Below are 18959 nucleotides of genomic sequence, written 5' to 3' on the forward strand. Positions count from 1 at the left end.
ATACGAACCTTTGTGTATTTGCATTTGTCAGGAGTCTCTAAGTGAAAGGCTTTCAGAGCCTATCAGACCCCCACAGTGACTGTTATTTAGTAGCTCATTTAAGAGGTGATTCAACAATCGCTTTGGTTTGCTTGCTTTCAGTCTGAGCCAGGGTTTAGGGCTTACATTTCCTAACCAGGTTACCTTTCAAGAATAGGAACCAAGATCACTCTTAAATGATGGTTATGGCTACACCTGTGGCATATTAAAGTTCCCAGGCCAGGGACTTAATCCAAGCCATAGCTGCGAACTACCCCACAGCTGTAGCAACACCGGATCCTTACACTGTACCACAGCAGGAACTCCCCTTTATATGCTTTTTAAAATCAAAGTAAAATTCACTTAATATAAAATTAACCATTTTCAAGCACCAATTCAGTGGCATTTAGTATATTTACAATGTGCAAGCATCACCTCTGTCTAAATTCTAAGATATTTTCATCACTCCCAAAAGAAACCCCATAGCCATTACCAGTCTCTCCCCACTCCCCCTCCTTCCACCCAGCCCCTGACAACCACTAAGCTACCTTCTGTCCCTATGGATTTACCTGTCTGGATATTTTATATAAATGGAATCACAATGTATGGCCTTTTGTATTTGGCTGGTTTCACTCAGCATCATGTCTTCAGGAGTCATCACATTGTAGCTTATGCCAGTACTTCATTCCTTTTTTATGGCTGAATAATATTCCACCAAACTGGCAGATCACATTTTGTCTACCTATTTATTGATGGACATAATTTGAGTTGTTTTTACCTTTTGACTGTTGTGAACAGAGCTGATGATTTTACTCCTCTTTGCCTTTTTTTTTTTTTTTGTCTTTTTAGCTATTTCTTGGGCCACTCCTGCGGCATATGGAGGTTCCCAGGCTAGGGGTCCAATCGGAGCTGTAGCCACCGGCCTACGCCAGAGCCGCAGCAACTCAGAATCCGAGCCGTGTCTGCAACCTACACCACAGCTCACGGCAACGCCGGATTGTTAACCCACTGAGCAAGGCCAGGGATCGAACCCGCAATCTCATGGTTCCTAGTCGGATTCGTTAACCACTGCGCCACGACGGGAACTCCCTCTTTGCCTCTTTACGATATATCTGTTTCACCATCCCATTTTGAGTAAGCTTTGGATTTGGTCTTTGCTTTTGGGTCTTTATAACCTGATTCTCCAAGATCTTTCCTCAGAGGGTGGTGGGATAGACACTGTGATGGGTGTTCTGGTTAGGAAGGAAACCAGGCAGGGAGATTTGGTTTTGTCAAGGAAAATACATTTAAATTATAGAAGTCCTGGTGGTAGACCTGAATTATGCTGGCATTTTATATATTTTTAGCCCCTGTTTTCTAGGGTGGGTAGTAGGATTGTACCCATATGCCTTGGATACAGCCCTAAAAAGAAAAAAAAGAAAATCCCGTGCACAGTCACAAATATGCTGGTGTACATAAATATTTATTGGTTGATCTTGGTAATGTAGAGAGACAGTATCAGGAGAGGAGCCCAATTTAACAGAAAGCTCAGTTTCTTTAAAGGACCCATATGACAGATACATGTGCATTTTATTTTTTTAAAATTTTTATTAAATTAAATTTTATGTTTTATGGCCGCACCTGGGGCATATGGAAGTTCCCAGGCCAGGGATCAAGTCTGAGTGACAACTACAGCAGCACCAGATTCTTAACCCACTGCACCGGGCCAGGGATTGAACCTGGGCCTCTGCAGCGACCTAAGCTACTGCAGTCAGGTTCTTAACCCACCATGCCACAGTGGTAACTCCTGTGTGGGTTTTAAATGTTTGTGGAATGATTCTCCAGGGAGAAAATATAAAGCAATTAAATAACAATGGTAATTTCCTTAGCAGGAACCACTGCAGCCTTTGGTCTGTCATTCAGTCCCTCTTTGAACCATATCCAGGCAACCCTGGAATTAGCTCAAAATTCTTAGGTGACAAACATTCCTCTTATCTATGCTTTATTAGAAAGCTGCAAACATTCCTCTTATTTATGCTTTATTAGAAAAATAACTCTTCAGAAGTTAACCTTATAGTGCAGTGGGTTAAAGATCGGCGTTGCCACAATAGCTATGGTGCAGGCTGCAACTGCAGCACAGGTTCAGTCCCTGGCCTGGACTGAATTTCCACATGTCTCGAGTGCAGCCAAAGAAAGCAAAAAACAAATGAACAACAACAAAACTGGACAAAAACTCTTTAAAAGACCTCCTCCTTTTGCTGTTAACGGGGAGAAAACTATTGAAAAACAGAGAGACAAATGGTAAAATAATAGTAAAATAACTGAAGCATGCATTTGCTATTGCTTGTTAAACATTATTTTGTGTGTTTGAAAGCAGCCCTTCCTGTCAATTCTGTTCCCTCCTTAGGGGCACGTTTACAAGTGGTCTCCCTTAGTTCAGGGGTATGCCAGCCAGTTACCAGTCTGGACACACAGATTTCATTCTCTTTGCCTGACCTGACCCTCTGGAAAATCATGTTCCCAAGCCTTAGCCATGCCCTCTGTGATATGGGCACAAGGAAAAGGGCCACATGCCAGAGACCACCTCCCCTAGGGAGCCCAGAGTCCAGGGGGCACTTATCCAGTCTGTCCTTTTCCCTCCCTGTTCCTGGAGGGGAAGATGGAGAGTCCTGGAGAGGATGGCTCTTCTTTCCTTTTACCGTAAGTTACTGCCTGTCGCTGCCCTGGGATGCTCTGAGGTGACTAAGTCCAGGCACAACCTCTGGTTAGACTGGGGTCATTCCCAGTGTCTCATGATCTGATAGGCAGACCAGAAAATTAAATGACACTCACAGAGAAAACAGCGAAGTAGCTGACAATGGTGACCCAAATGGACTCGGCTTCCATCTGTTTTTGTTAATTTCCTCAGCACTTGGTGAAAGTTCTGGGTCCTCCTGGCTCAGGGCAAGCACCAACTGCCCTGGTGGCATCAGCTTTGGGGAACTCTTTCTAAGAATGTACACCTTGGCTAAGTGGAGCCAAGAGACCGTTCAGTTCTTAGGGTCAGTCAGAGGGGAAAAAGGATGAGCCTAAGGCACAAAGTAAATGCTAAATTTTAAGGTGGCAATTCTCACGGGCAAGCGTTGGCATAATGCATGTTATTTTATTTTATTTAAAAAATTTTTATTTTTAGTTTTTTGGCCGCCCCTTGGCATATGGAGCTCCCAGGCCAGGGATCAGATCCGAGCTGCAGTCTCAACCTAAGCCACAACTGTGGCAACACCAGATCCCTAACCCATTGTGCCTGGTGGGGATCTAACCTGTATGCAAGTGCTCCCAAGATGTCAGTGATCACATTGTGCCACAGCAGGCAGGAGCTCCAGCATAATGTATTTTATGTACAGTCCAGCACACTATTAATGTAAAACAAATGTTTGGATGTTGAATAGCGGTGTGTACCGGTTAGCCAAAGGAAGATTTCTGTTTGTTTGTTTTTTGCTTTTTAGGGCCATACCTGCACCCTATGGAAGTTCCAAGGCTGGGGTCTAATTGGAGCTGTAGCACCTGACCTATGCCACAACCACAGCAACGCGGGAGCCTCGTCTGCAACCTACACCACAGCTCACAGCAATGCTGGGTCCCTAACCCACCGAGCGAGGCCCCAGAGGCCAGGGATTGAACCTGCCACCTGTGGTTCTCAGTTGGATTCGTTTCCACTCTGCCACAATGGGAATTCCTAGCCAAAGGAAGCTTGATCAAGGGAGTAGAGAGGTTAAGAAGCTCTTTGCAAGTGTGGAAAGAGGAATTTTTAAGAGGTATTAGGATAGTGGCCACTGGCAGGTGCCTTGTTAGGGTTTGGAGAGAACCCATCAGATTGTTATGTTGTTATGTCTTAGTCTTGGTTTCCTCCTATACAGTCAGCCCCCACGGAACCATCAGACAGCAGTCTGGTTACCAAAACCATATCTACCTGTCCTGAAATTGGATTTGAACTGAGAACACAGAATTTGCAAAATTTTAGTAAGGGGCAGTTCATTTCTTTTCTGCCTAAGTCTTGACTGTTTCACTTGAATTATCACTCACGTCTCTCTTGGCGTCCTCCTCTCTTGTCTCTGGTGTGTGGCATTGGTGTAGGGTGATTAACAGCCCAGGCTGCAGGCTCCAGCTGCCTACAGCTTCAGATCCAGGTCCTTTGATTACCTAGCAGTCGTGTACCTCCGTTTCCTCAACTGCAAAATGGATGAACAATGGAACATACCTCACAGGCCTGTCCAAAAGAATTAATGAGACATCTATACCACACTTCAGCAGGGGCTAGCCTTTCAGTCATGCTTCCTAAACATTAGCTGCTCTTATTGCCTGAGCCCTGGAGGAGGTCTCTTGATGGTGTTGAATAAGTGATCCTTCTGCGCTTCGGACCTATTTCCTAATTTTCTTTGGGCCTCGGCTTCCTTACCTTTGAAGTGAGAGGGGGCTGGTGAGGCCCCTTCTAGCTCAGAAATGATGTGACGGAAGGAAGGAAGTTTTGTGTGAGCTTCTGTTCATCAACACTTTCCCTTTCTCTTCTTTGACCCATGACAAATGAAAACTGCCTTTTTACTTCCTTAAATATAGAAGTGAGCGTTTGAGAACTCCCAAAAGCAGTCAGCCCAAAGACAGGTCTAAATAATTGCACTCCTGATGTGTAATGAGAAAAACCTTTGAGAAAACATCCTGTTTCCATACCTCCCTCTTGATATATTAGGTTATTTGTGTATCTCTGTACCCTTGCAGTTCTGACCAATTACGGTGAAGCAAAATTATGACTAGCATTTTTTCAGCCCCTCCTCTTTCTTTAAGGGACTTCCTACTGGGTAGAGTGGCCCCTAAGAGGTCAGCAGATACATCAAATACAGACTTCAGACAAGGTAGTTTTATAAAGGCTGAGACTTTTGGGAATGGACTGAGGTGGAGGAGAGAGTATTCTTTTCCTTATTGTTTTGTTGTCAACCTTGAGTGAAAAATGTAAGAAGAGAGAAAGCAAACTCAGAACAGGTATGTTTCTATAAAGAGAAAGTCTTCTGGGATTTTTTCCCCCCATAGTATCAGTAGGTAAATAAATTTCAGGGAGACTTTAAAATCCACTCAGTAAAATTGACATCCCTGTTTATTCACTCTTGCCTACTCCCTGTTAGTAGCCTCCTGAGTTTTATGTCCACCACACATTCTGCCTTCCTTGAAAGCCCAGGCCATGACCTGCCTGTGGGTCCCTTCTGTTCTCAAAGTGGATTTCATGGCCAGTGGCCTGGGCATGAATAACAATTGGACGACACTGCAGAACTGGTCACCAGATTTCACGGCTAATGAGCTTTTTCTTGGGAAAGCCTCTGATCTCTTCACCGAAGCTATCCCGTCCCATGGTTGGGCAAACCTTTCCATTTTGCAGATGAAGAAACTGAGCTGGTGCGTGCATGCATGTTTAGTGTCACCTTGGCCCTTCCTAGTTGGGTGATGGTATGCTAGCTGCCAGCCTAAGTCACCCTGCTCCTTTGCTTGAGTTTAGCTGTGGTTTTGATGCTTATAATAGCATTGATCACTCTAGCTAATGGTCACTGAGCTCTTCCTTCAGTGTAAGGAGGGTTGCTGGTATTAAGTGCCCCCTAGACTTTTTAAAAATCAGTCTCAACCTGGATTTCCAGTAACAGTTTTATGCAAGAGTGGGCTGCCTTAGGAGTAAGCATTAGGAATGTTTCCAGTTTAAGAATTTAGAATCCCACACCTTTGGGCCAGCCTCAGCCACTGCCAGTCTCCTAGGAGACTGGGTTCTGGCCTGCCCTCACCCCCTGGAGACTGACCCCTAGACACCTTAAGAAGGGGGGAATTCTCTCCAAGAGAGTGGGACACCCACCTCAGGGCAGAGTGCACTTAAGGTGTTGTCTGGCAGCTTCCAAATCAGGCAGCTCGATCAGAAATCCCGCCAGTACCCCACATTTTACGCTGACTCCCTCGCGACCTGGAAGGACAAGTCTGAGGGTAGACAGGGCAACGTCAGGGAACCAGCCCAACTCCACTGCCTGTTTCCTAGGGAACGGTCCCCTCAGACCATGCCCAGGACAGCGGTCTTGTAGGGGGCCAGGACTCCCGGGTTCTCAGACATATCAGGTCCTGTTCCCAAAGCTTCTGCAAACCCGAAAGCCCGTGTGTCCGCCGCTGGGGGCCCTGGGACCCGGGCCTGGTGTCGCATGAAGGGCCGCTCCCTGTGGTCCTTGCACCCCGGGGCTCTTACGAGAGCCCCCGCAGGACCACACAAAAGACCCCACCCCACATCGGGTGTGCATTTCCTGTTCGAATAGCGGCGTGCAGCCACCCATGTGCATCCCGCCGCGCGCCGGTCGGGTGGGGCGCGGGGCACGCCTCCACGCAGCCCCAGTCCCCGCGCGCTAGCCGAGAGGGGCGGCCCTCGGCGGGTCCGCCCCCGTGTCACCGCAGGCCGGGCTCCCTTTGTGTGCGGCCCGAGCACCGCGGCCGCGCCATTGGCCCGCGGGCCCGGGGGGCCAGCCCCTTCCTGGCTCGCCTCATGCATATGCATGAGCGCCCTGGCCCTCCCCCGCGCCGGCCCCTCTCCGCCCCCTCCCGCGCGGGCGTGCTAGGCGCGCGGCGCGGCTCCCTCCTCGCGGCAGCGGGAGCCCGAGCCCGAGCCAGGGCGAGCCGAGCCTGCTCCGGGCGGGCGGCGGCGGCGGCGGCGGCGCCGCTCCAGCCATGTCAGCGCGCGCGAGCCTGGGCCCACCATGAGCCATGGCCATGTCCGTGAGCGCCGAGGACGACGACTATGAATCGGAGCCGGACCAGGTCGGCGGCCCGGGGTGGGGCTGAGGGAGGGACCCGCCGCCCGCCCGCCGGAGCTCCGGAACGACCGACTGACGCGCCCCGGGCGGCCGCGACGCCGCCGCCGCCACGATGAGGAGAAAGTTTTGCAGCCGTCGCCGGCGGGGCTGCCAGGGCCGGGCCCGAGCGGGGCGTGGAGAAGCGCGGCAGGCCGGCGGCTGCCTGGGCGCCGCGGGCCCCGCAGCCGGCCGGGGCAGGGGGCGTGTGCGAGCGTCTGTGCGCGAGGGTGGCCGGCCGTGCCGCGGGGACAATGTGGGCCTCGCCGTCGGGCGCGCCCTACCGGGCGCGGGCCACGGCCCGCGGGCAAGTTGCGGGCGCCGGCGCGGGCGGCCGGCGCGCCTCGTCTTCCCCTCGCGTCCTCGCCTGCGGCCCACGCGCGTGCCGGCCGCCGCGGGCGCACCCGGACCTGCGGGCGCCGGCGCCTCCTTCCTTTCTGTTTGCAAAGTTGCACCGGGACCCTCGGCCTCTGGGTTGGAGGACGCCCGCGGCCCGGAGGGTGCGCAGCCCAGGGTCCGTGGGCCCTACGGCCCGAGCTTTTGTCTGGGCGCCGCGCGCCCGCCGTCCGCCGTGGGCAAACCAAGACAGGAAGGGGTGCGAGGCTCAGGCCGGCGCGGGGAATCCGGAACCCAGCGAGTTCGCTCCGCCGCGGCGGCGGCGGCGAGAGGAAGCGGTGACCCCAGATGGCAGTATTTGGCCTCGGTTGGAGCTAGAAGGGAAAGCAACCTCTCTTGGGACCAGGGGGGTTGAAATCTGTGTGTAAAACAAAGCCCTGGGTGTGTTTATAGCGTGAATTTACTCCGGGAAGAATCATGTTTAAGAAGCGGGGGAAGAAAGTTGAGGTTTTACGAAGTAGGAGGAGGACGCGGGCTAGGTAGACTTGTCCGAGGAATTAAGCGTTGGACGGGTTATCATGTGGGCATGGGACTAGATGAATAAGATGCTTACTTATAATCCTGAGTGCATTTCCTCAGTGGAATGAAGATGTTTTGGAATGTTCAGGCTGAGAGGTAGGAACGTTTTCTCCTTCCATCAGGCGTGGTAGAGGAAGTGCTATATATATATACTGCACTTAAGTAATAACAGGCATATTACTAAGTTGTTTTATTTTAACAGAGACAAGGTTTAATTGTATTTTCTAAGTTTTGTTGGATATTTTTCAGGCTTATGTATCTTATGAGGTGTTGCTGAATCTCACTCATCTTACGGATTGGATGAACTCAGAGACAGCCCAAGTGGTTTTGGCTTGGAACTTTCATCAAGTCAGTAGCACAGTGTGTGAATGGTTCTCATTTCTTGCTGCTTACTAGTTTCTACCCCAACTCTTGGTCTGAGAATCCTCAGTTCAGTTTGGATCTGCCCAACTCCTGCCAACAGTGTATACCCTTTCTGCATCTGGTCATTCATGACATTTGTATTCAGTGTTGATTGCACTTTGGTGTTTCTGGGGAGAGGCTTTGTTACCTGTTTTGTGTTGGTTTATTAATCTGGCCACACCCTATGGCCCATAGTCCATATAATCTTTGACACTACTTCAGACAAGGCTCTGTATGTCTCTGGGCTTAACCCATTTCATGCACTGCCACTCCTGAGAGAGACTTCCATCACGAGAGGACCCATCCTCCCTATAGCCAGATCTTTTCCCTCCTCCTTGCATCAATCACCCGATGGTGGCACTTTTGGAGTGGTTAGCAACAGAAGTTCTCCAGGTTGCCATGTTCACTTTAAGATGATTTTTCCACTCAGGTGTGTTGAAGGGGATGACCTCTAAGCCAGGTCAGTGGGCAGCAGGTTTTCCTTATAGCCCCAGGAGAGAGGTTGGGGGCTGTCAGCCACAGACTCTGCATGTGCTAACCCTTCAGGCTGTGGGCTTACTGCTGGTTGCCTCCCCTGGCTTTTCCTCACCTTTTCTCAGCTCCAGGATTTTTTGGGTCTGAGAAAGAGTGGCAAGCTCTAAGGCCTCTGTGTCTGTGGAGTCCCCTTGTAGGCTCTAGACCACACTTTTCTCTAAATAAGTCTCCTTCAAGGAGGAGTGAAAGTCTTGGAGGATAGGCCTGCAGGTATGCTCAGCCACCTGCTGCATGATAGGCTGTAGCAGAGAACCTGGTGGGAAGGGACTGTTGCTTGGTCTGTCCCTGCAGCTGGGCCTAGCCCCTCACCCCCCGTTAGGATTTTACCTGCTCTACCTTAAAAGTCTGTGCACTTCCTCATCCCCACCTGAGAATGGTGTCTAGTCCTGGGCCGCATCAATCTTCCTTATGCCTGAACTGCTGGGCTAGCCTTTCTGCCCCACAACAGCCTGGGTTTCCCTTGCTCCCCGTGTTGGGCCCATGGGACGGGAGCAGACCCTTGGTTGGGCCGTCTCCCACGGACCTCCTTTGCTTCTCCAGCACAGAATTTATTGGAAAGTTTTTCAGCTCTGCCATTTAGTTTGAGGAGATGCCCCTAAAAGAAAGGCTGTTAGTAAGGAAAAAAAATTTTTTTTTCGCTGCTCCTATGGCATGTGGAAATTTCTGGGCTGGGGATTAAACCTATGCCACAGCAGCGACCCTGGCTGCTTTACTGACAGCACTGGATTCTTAACTGGCTGTGCCACAAGGGAACTCCAGTAAGGAGAATTCTTGATCTTTTTTTTTTTTTTTTGTCTTTTTGCCATTTCTTGGGCCGCTCTAGCGGCATATGGAGGTTCCCAGGCTAGGGGTCTAATCGGAGCTGTAGCTGCCGGCCTACGCCTGAGCCACAGCAACACAGGATCAGAGCCGCGTCTGCAACCTACACCACAGCTCACGGCAACGCCAGATTGTTAACCCACTGAGCGAGGCCAGGGACTGAACCCACAACCTCATGGTTCCTAGTCTGATTCGTTAACCACTGCACCACGACGGGAACTCCTGTTTTTGTTTTTTTTTTTAAACTCCTGAAGTGAAAATAGCTTTATTCTTTTTCTTTAAAAATGGCTATTGCTCATTTGTTAAAAATAATAATTAGGAAATTATGGTGAAGACTGTCTCAGAAATTTATGTGGAAATAACCATTGTATTACTGTTTATAGCTGCTTAAAGAGTCAAATTTTCATATGGATCCCTGAACCTTCCCAAAGTGACATATGAAAGTTTTATGACTTTGTGCCTACATGCATTTTTCTGGGGAAAAGGTCCTTACCTTTCCTCAGATTCTCCAGAGGTCGGCCCATCCCCTGGGTTTCTGGTAGCTTCTGTGTTTTTATTTTCCTGCTCCTTTACTGTCAGTGTATAAACAAACTCAGACTCTCCCTGGAGTCTGCAGGTGTGTTTTAAAGGGCCTGCAGCACAGCTAAAATCCAGCTTTTCCTGCGATGTCCGTTATGCTTGAAGATTTGGGAACAGATGTGATGTTGAAACAAATTTGTTATAGAGTAGAATGCAATGTTAGCATGACAGAGGAGTTCCATGTTCTTTGGGGTCTGGGGCTACCCTTTGTGGGGCTGAGTGTCAGTGTGCTCCTGTTAGGGGCAGTTTGGTGGGAAACAGAACAGTCTGAATTGTAAAAACACACAGCCACGTTTACCATTCTTCTCACTGACTCCTCTTGACAGTTGAAACTCTAGCCCTCTTGCTCCTTGAAACTTTTCCTTGGCTCTGGTGCTGCCTCAAGCTCCTGCTGCTTTTCCTGCCTTTCAGCCATTCTTCAGCAGGTTGCTCTTTGTCCCGAGCCCTTGGATGTTTTCAGTTTCGAAGGTCCTATCCAGCACCCTCTTTTCACTCTGTCTGTTCTCCGTGTACAACCTCATGGACTTAAGTAGTTCAGCGCTATGCGATCCTGGTTCCCAGCTGTGTGTCTCAGCTCCAGTCCCTCCGGGCTGCTGGCCCCCTTCCTTGGATGTCCTGTGGATCCTTCAGATTTCCATGTGTCCACAGTGGAGTCGTGTTCTCTCCTCTCGCCTTGCTCTCCTGTTGCTCAAGCCCGAAACCCCAGATCTTCCAGGACTTTCTGCTTGCCTGCCTCACGTGCAGTCAGCCTCCTGGGTCTTTCAGACCAGCTCTGCTTCTAAAACATCCTCTGTTCATTCCTTCTGTGGCTTCTGCTCATGCCTTTCTAACAATCAGCCTGGACCACTGCAGCAGTCTCAGCTCATCTCCCTGTCTTTCATCTTGCCTACCACCCAAAAAGCTCACTCCCCACAGTGTTGCCAGAATACAATTGTGTTGCTCCTGGGTGTAAAGTCCTTGAACTATTGTTGCAGCGGCCATCATTTGTCTCATGTAGTGTATGGGGCCGTGCAGGTTTAGGGCCATTTTCCAGCAGCCATATCAAGCTGTTCCTTGTGTCTTCTAGTTTCACATCTCTATCTTGCTCTTCCTTCTGCCTAGAATCTTCTGACCCCACCCCCTACTCCTGGCCTGCAGCGTCTTGTCCTCCCTCAAAGATTCAGTTTAGTCACCACCCCCTGACTCTGACACTTTCCACTGCCTCCCTTCCCAGTGAGATGAGGCATTTCTTTAGAGCCACTGCCTAGGTTTGTATCTTGCTTCTCATTTATTGGCATTGTGGCCCTGGATAGATTACTTAACTGCTGTGTCTCAGTTTCCTTATTTCCAAACGGAGATAAAGATAATTTCTATCTCATAGAGTATTGATACAAGTACTGAAAATAGTGATTACGTCAATAGATGTTAGCTTCTGATATTGTCATCAGCGTGTTTCAATGCATTTATGTAGTAACACATCTTTCTCCCCCCAGATGGTAGTGCCTTTGAGAGTAGGGAATACTTCTTACTCATCTGTGTAGTCCTGGCACATAGCATTGGGTCTGCACATAATTCACAGCCAGAAAACAGGTAGGTAGGTGATGATGTGTGAGGGGTTAATGAATGAGTTTCTGTTGCAGATTACAGGCTCTGTTGCCTAGTGATGCTGAACATTTTTTACTGTGCTTATTGCTCATTTGTGTGTGTGTGTGTTTATATGTTTTTTTTTTAATTTCTTAATTTTTTAATTTTTAAATTAAAATTTTTTTTTTTTTTTTGCTTCTTAGGGCTGCACTCACAGCATATGGAAGTTCCTGGACTAGCGGTCAAATAGGACCTGCAATTGCTGGCCTATGCCACAGCCATAGCAGTCGGGGATCTGAGCACTGTCTTCAGCCTACTCCATAGCTCGCAGCAACGCCGGCTCCTTCACCCACTGATCGAGGCCAGGGATGGAATCCAGATTCTAATGGATACTAGTAGGATTCATTTCTGCAGAGCCACAATGGGAACTCCCTCATTTACATATATTTTTTATGGAGAATTATGTTTAAATCCTTTGCCCATTTTAAAAACGGAATATTTGTCTTCTCTTGTTGTTAGTTTTTTATACATTCTGGATACTAACCTCTTACCAGATGTACAATTTGCAAATGAGTTCTCCTATCCTTACTATTCTTACTTGATGGTGCCCCTTTAAGCACAAAAGTTTTAAAATTCACAGTCCAGTTTATCTTCTTTTCTTTTGTCTCCTGTGCTTTTGGTGTCATATCCAAAAAACCACTGCTTCATCCATGGTTATGCTGGTTATCCTTATGTTTTCTTCTGAGAATTTTGTGGGTTTAGCTCTTACCTTTAGATCTTCTATGCATTTTGGGGTTAATTTACATATATATTGTGAGGTAAGGATCCAACTTCATCTTTTTGCATGTGGATATCCATTTGTCCCCACAACATTTGTTGAAAAGACTGTTCTTTCTACCCACTGATTTGTCTTGATAGCCCTGTTGAAAATGAGTTGGTCATACATATTGTGAGGTTTTATTTCTGAACTCTCAATTCTTGCACATTGATCTGTATGTCCATCCTTACGCCAGTACCACACTGTCTTGTTTACTGTAGATTTGTAGTTAAGGTTTGAAGTCAGGAAGTGTGAGTCCTCTAACTTTGTTCTTTATTTTCAAGATTGTTTTGGCTATTTCAGGTCCTTGGCATTTCCACGTGGATTTTAGGATTAGCCTTTCGATTTTTTCAGAAAAGGCAGCTGTGGTTTTCATGGAGGTTGCATTGAATCTTTAGACCACTTTGTGGAGTGCTGCCATCTTAACAGTGATGTCTTTCAGTCCATGAACATGGGATGTCTTTTCATTAATTCAGGTTAATCTAGTAATGTTAATCTAGTAATGTTAATTCTAGTACTGTTTTTTCTTTTCTGGCCACCTCACGGCATACAGAGTTCCCAGGCCAGGGACCAGATCCCAGCTGCAATCTATGCTGCAGCTGTGGCAAGGCCAGATCCTTTATAACCCACTGTGCTGGGCTAGGGATCAAACCTGTATCCTGGCACTTCAGAGACACCGCTGATCCCGTTGGGCCACAGCGGGAACTCCAAATCCCAGTATTTTAGAAATGAGGGATTCAAGGTTCTACCCATGAATATTCTGGAGAATAGCATCTGATAGGAGGTACTCAGTGAATGTTTGTGGAATGAATGAATGAACGAATAAACTACCTTAATAGTGTTCCTCTTAAGGATGATACTTATGAGGTGCTAATGACGAAAGGGTGTTGGAACACTAAAATTTGTGTGTGAGAGCAGTGTGGACTCAATTTTCCTAACCAGATGGAACTGAGGCTATGGGTTCTGGGCTGAAGAAATTAACAAATGGCCTTAGTGTTTGGGAGGCTGAGGGTTTGGGAGGCTGGTTTGTAGTAGATGCCATTCTTAATCTTTTGCTGAGAAGAATGTTTCCTGCGGAAATGAACAGAGGGACATTCTGGGTAACTTGAACAAATCAAGGTTACAGGTAGGATAGAGTGGGATTGATGGTTAATGGTTGGTTTGCGAACCTTTAGATATCCTGACCCAAAGAGGTTAGGACAGAAGCTTCATGACACAATGAGAGGCTTGTTCATCTTCCCTAGTAGAGACCCTCCAAGGTCTTTATTCAGTGTTGATTTTCTCAGTGGCTTTTATGAGGGTCCTGCATTTCAGGTGTTGCTCAGTCAACTCCAGACCGGCTAGCCAGTGCCACTTCCTCTAAAGGCTGGCTGGTTTTCGGAGCTGCAGGCGGTAGCAGCTTTTCTAGCTTGTTTAGCAGACAGGCAGAGAGGGCCTGGATCAAGGCCTTTGGAAATAGCCACCCTTACACCTCTTCCTTCGAAGTGTTGTCTGCCCCGAGCGCTGTTGTTTTCCAGGATGTCTCAGCTGCCATCAAGATCCAGGTGGATTTGGGAGTTAGCATTGTGGCTCAGCGGGTTAAGAACCCAATATAGTGTCCATGAGGATGTGGGTTCAATCCCTGGCCTCGTTCAGCAGGTTGAGGATCTGGTTTTGCCGATGTGTCTCAGATCCTGTGTGGCTGTGGCTGTGGTGTAGGCCGGCAACTGCAGCTCCGAATAGACCCGTAGATTGGGAACCTCCACATGCCACAGGTGCGGCCCTAAAAAGAAGAAAAAAAAAAGATCCAGGTGGATTTGTTTTTTCCCATAGTTAGCAAAACTGCTTCTTCAGCTGAGAATGAACTTTGGGAAATGTGGAAAGGTGGGCTTTGTTTCACAGTCAAGTACATACTCTGACTCTGTGACTCTGGCCAGATTGGCCCCAACTCTGTAACTTCTGAGTGGCCAGCGAGGTCAGAGTTTCTCGGAGGCTGCTCATACCTGACGATCCTGAGTGGGAGGCAAGAGACACATTTGGATTCCTGGAGATTTTCTTTCCATCTTTCCCCAGAGAAGCTGGTCCTCAGCATCTCCGGCTCCAGCAGAGACCGTGAGCCCTTCGCCTCTGGTTTTGTCCTTGGAGGTTGGACCATGCACTGCCCTGCCCTCTCTGTACCTGACTCGAAGCCCTGAATCGCCCACCCTTGGCCCATGTTTCAGAGGTTAGAGGAGTGAGTTGCTACCAGGACGTGGGCTCTTTTATCAGAGTGTCTTCTGGGCTGTGAAGAGAGGAAGACACCTCTCTCTGGTCTGCATTCTTCTAGAAGGAGGTGTGCTTCTCTGCACCTCCTGTTCGCACACATCCTCCTCAGGCGTCAGGGCACTAGCTGTGGACCCCTTCCGGGTTGGGGAGTCAGTTCCTGTGTGCTCCAGGGGCTCTCGTCCCGCTTGACCTGCATGTTGCTGCAGTTTATAGTATTCAGACGCAGGCTGGGGGTATGTACATCCTCTGCTGGCTCCATGACCTTGGATAGGTCACTAGCCCCAATTTCCTTATCTGAAAAAATGGCATCTCCCATAGGGTTGTTATTGGGAAATTAGGTAATATCATACGGAAAGCGCGAGCCAGCGGGGCAGGCACTCAGCAGGTGTCCACCTGCATCGCTGTCATCGTCCCTGTCATCTCTGCTTCCACTCAGCACTCCTTGCTGCTTAGTTTTCAGGTCTGCCTTCTTTTACCTGCTGTTCTCAAATCAATAGTTTCCAAAAAACTGATTTTTTTTTTTTAACTACTTACCTGGCAGCAAAACCTGCCCTGAATTGGCAGGCGATGCATAGGCCCATTTATCTCTCTCTCAAGGTGCCATGTGTGCATGACTCGGGGGCAGCCCGGGGTTCCCTGGGTGGTGGTGTGAGGGCTGTGGTGTGAGGGCTGGTGCCGAGAAGCCCTCCGCTGCCTGCAGGAGGAGTAACTTGGTTGGGTCAGCCCCTTAGCCCACCCAGTGATGGGGCTGCTGGCTGGGTCACCCCTGAGGTGAGGGTGGGCTCAAATGAGTCTTGTGGTGTGTCCTTGTGGGAGCAGCTGGGTCAGGACAGGGGCAGATGAGAAACATGAGTCAGCGGAGCTGGGTCTAGTGTTTCCTTTCCTCTTTGGAGCTCCGAGTACTTCCTGACATGAGCACCCCGGCCACCAGAGGGTTTGCAGTTTCCTGGTATGCTGCTGGCTATTGGGAAATAAATTTGAGGGGAAGGATCCATCTAGGTGTCTATACCAAAGGGTGTTTGGGACCATCAGCTCTGCACAGGGGCCGCTGCACTGCCGGGAAAACAGTGGCAGTGAGGCTTGATTCTCAGAGAACCGTGGACTGTGTCCTACCTGATGTGGTTTTAAGTTTCTAAGCAGCCCCTGTAGTTTTGGGGGAGCTGTAAGTGTGTATTGTTTGGGGGGGGGCTGGTAAAAAGACCCTCCGCACTGTGTGGTACCTTGTAACCACATTTTGGGCCTGGGAGCTAACGAGGGGTGGGATTTTATTTAGGGATCCAAGTAAGACAAGCAGTTGAAATTAAAAGACTGAGATGGAAGAGTTCCCTGGTGGTGTAGCAGGTTAAGGATCTGGCATTGTCACTGCTGTAGCCTGGGTTTGACCCCTGGCCTGGGAACTTCTCGTGCTGCAGGTGAGGCCCCCCCAAAAAAAGAGGCTGGGTTGGCTGAGTTGGCATTTAGTTTTGGGGTGAGAGTGTTAGGTCCCTGACAGAGGGATGAACCATTTTTCAGCAAACTCAGAAGGGTGCTTCAGATGAGACAGACTCTACCTACCATCCTGGTCCTTCCCACTTCCCATCCTAGGTCTCTGGTAGCCACTGTCGCAGTGGCTGGCCTCTGAGCTCCACCATAGATCCTGGTTTGCAGGGTGCAAGGACCTCAGAGCAGGATGTGCGGCGGGCTTGTGCCCTGTTGAGCATTGAGCACCACTTTCTGTTCACCCCCTGTCTCTGTGTCCCTGAGTCCAGGGTAAGGATTCAGAAGTCTCAGAAATCAGGTCCTTAGAGTTACTGCCTCCTTCTCCAGGAATCTAGGTTATTGAGCATGTCCCATGTGCCAGCCAGTTTGTGGAGGGAGAGAGCAGTGACCAGACACCCTCCAAAACTGCCTTCCTGAGCTCCCTGTCAGCAAGGGAAGACCCATGAGAGAACAGACAGTTATGCTGTGACAGGGCCGGTGCAGGGGGGCAGCCAGAAGAAGGCAGTGTGTAAACTGGGTCCTGCAGCCTGAGCAGGCATTAGCCGAGGGGTGTGGGGAGGGGGGTTGGTGTTCCTGGCAGAGGGAACAGAGGAGGACTGTGTGGCCTCCCTGGGAAGCACAGTTAGCCCTGGGAGGGGGTGCTGAGGTGTGCTGCGCTCAGAAGCAGTGGTGTCCTTGTCAGTGTCCTGGGGCTGCCACAATGAAGTACCAAAATCTGGGTAGCTGAAAATACCATATTCCCACCGTTCTAAAGCTTATAAATTGGAAATCAAGGTGTCTTTGGGGCCATGCTATCGCTGAAGGCTCTAGGCCAGGATCCTTCCTTGCCTCTTCCAACATCTGGCGTTTGCTGGCTTCCCTGACATTTCTTGGCCTGTAGATGTATCAGTTCAGTCACGCAGCCTCTTCTGTGTCTTCACATAAGATCACTGCTTGCATCCACATTTCCCCTTTCAAAAGGACACCAGACCTACTGGATTAGGGCCCATCCTAATGACCTTATTGGAATGGTTTCCTCTGTAAAGGCCCTGTTTCCAAATAAAGTCACATTCTGAGGTTGCGCGGTTAGGACTTCAACTGTCTTTTGCGGGGACACCTTTCAACCCCTAACCCTCTCAGCTTGGGGCCTGGCAGCTGCACAGGCTCCCCTCTCACCGGTCCTTTGTGCTCTTCTGCAGAACCGAGCGGTGGGTCGGCCCAAGGGGAAGTTGGGCCCGGCCTCCGCCGTGAAGTTGGCCGCCAACCGGACCACGGCGGGAGCTCGCCGACGCCGGACGCGATGCCGCAAGTGCGAGGCCTGCCTGCGGACGGAGTGCGGAGAGTGCCACTTCTGCAAGGACATGAAGAAGTTCGGGGGCCCCGGGCGGATGAAGCAGAGCTGCATCATGCGGCAGTGCATTGCGGTGAGTGCGCCGAGGGGTCTGCTCCTGGAGCTGCGACGGGCTTCTCCGCCCCCCACCCCTGGGAGAGGTGGCAGCCCCTATGCCCTGACGTTGGCTCCTGAGTCCAGGCCCCGCCTCCCTCTGCATCAGCACTGTCTGCTTCCTCCCCTTAGACCTTTGCTGCAGCGGAAACCCTGGAGGGGAGCTCCCTCCTGGGAAAGAAGGGAGCCCCGGCTAGTGCTGTTTTTAAATTGCACACTATGGACTTGGATCAGCCTACCATGTGCTCGGACTCCTTTTCCTTCATAGTCTGGTGGTCTTAAAACTCCTTCCTTCCCTAGATGACCGAGTACTTTGAAGTCTTGGCCATTAAAGACGTCAGGGCAGCCTGTCCTGTCTGTGACCCCGTTGCCAACATTTATGGTCCAGTTCATGATGGTTCTGAGCCCTCCCTTCCTTCCTGTCTTGCCTTCAAAGTCAGAGGTCTGGGTGGAAGGTCACTGCTCCTCCTGAGGGGCCTGCCCCAGGGAAAGAGGACTGATTTATGGTGCCCAGGAGCTGGGCAAATGGAAAGTGTGGCCACGCCACCTCGCCTCGGGCCCTGCCCCAGCACAGGGAAGTAGGCACAGATTCTGCCAACTTGGCATGGCCCCGGCCTCTCCGGTTCAAACCCTGCACACAGCCACACACCCTGCCTTTCTTAGGGCGCTGCTCCCCAGCCCCAGGGGCCTCACTGTGGGAGCAGTGATTTCTTTTTCCCCTGGGAAAAAGCAGGATGGATGGGATCCTGGCTCTGGGTGAACCCCTCACAGTCCCAGCTATGACTGCCTTATCCCCAGCTTCTGACACCCCTCTAAGCCTGGCACCCATATGTTTTTGTTTGTGTTTTCTTTCTTTCCTCTCTCTCTTGCTCTCCCTTTCTTCCTTTTCTTTCTTTCTTCCCTTTCCTTCTCCCTTTCTTTATTTTTCTTCCTTCAAAAACATATAACATAAAATTTATCATCTTGGAGTTCCTGTCATGGCTCAGCGGTTAATGAATCTGACTAGCATCCATGAGGATGCAGGTTTGATCCCTGGCCTTGCTCAGTGGGTTAAGGATCCAGCGTTGCTGTGAGCTGTGGTGTATGTAGGTTGCAGACAGGGTTTGGATCTGGGGTTGCTGTGGTTGTGGTGTAGGCCAACGGCTACAGCTCCAATTTGACCCCCAACCTGAGAACCTCCATATGCTGCTGGTGCAGCCCTCAAAAGACTAAATAAATAAATAAATAAAATATATCATCTTAACTGTTTTTAAGCATGCAGTTCAGTTGTATGTCCTGTATGTTTACTGTTATGCAAACTGATCTCTAGAACTTTTTCATCTTGCCAAATGGAAACTCTATATCCATT

At 49.7% G+C, this 18959-nt stretch overlaps 1 protein-coding gene across 14 annotated transcripts in view; it reads left to right on the forward strand.

The window, feature by feature from the left end:
- KDM2B (lysine demethylase 2B) overlaps positions 1-18959 on the forward strand; it is a 145973-nt gene that overhangs the window by 102226 nt on the left and 24788 nt on the right. For all 14 annotated transcript variants that reach the window (XM_021073426.1, XM_021073420.1, XM_021073425.1 and 11 more), the window contains one exon: positions 17367-17591. In XM_021073426.1, the coding sequence (XP_020929085.1) occupies positions 17367-17591 (225 nt within the window). The remainder of the gene's footprint in view (positions 1-17366; positions 17592-18959) is intronic.

This window comes from Sus scrofa, chromosome 14 (assembly GCF_000003025.6).
Source record: "Sus scrofa isolate TJ Tabasco breed Duroc chromosome 14, Sscrofa11.1, whole genome shotgun sequence".
In the NCBI taxonomy this organism is placed as follows: domain Eukaryota; kingdom Metazoa; phylum Chordata; class Mammalia; order Artiodactyla; family Suidae; genus Sus; species Sus scrofa.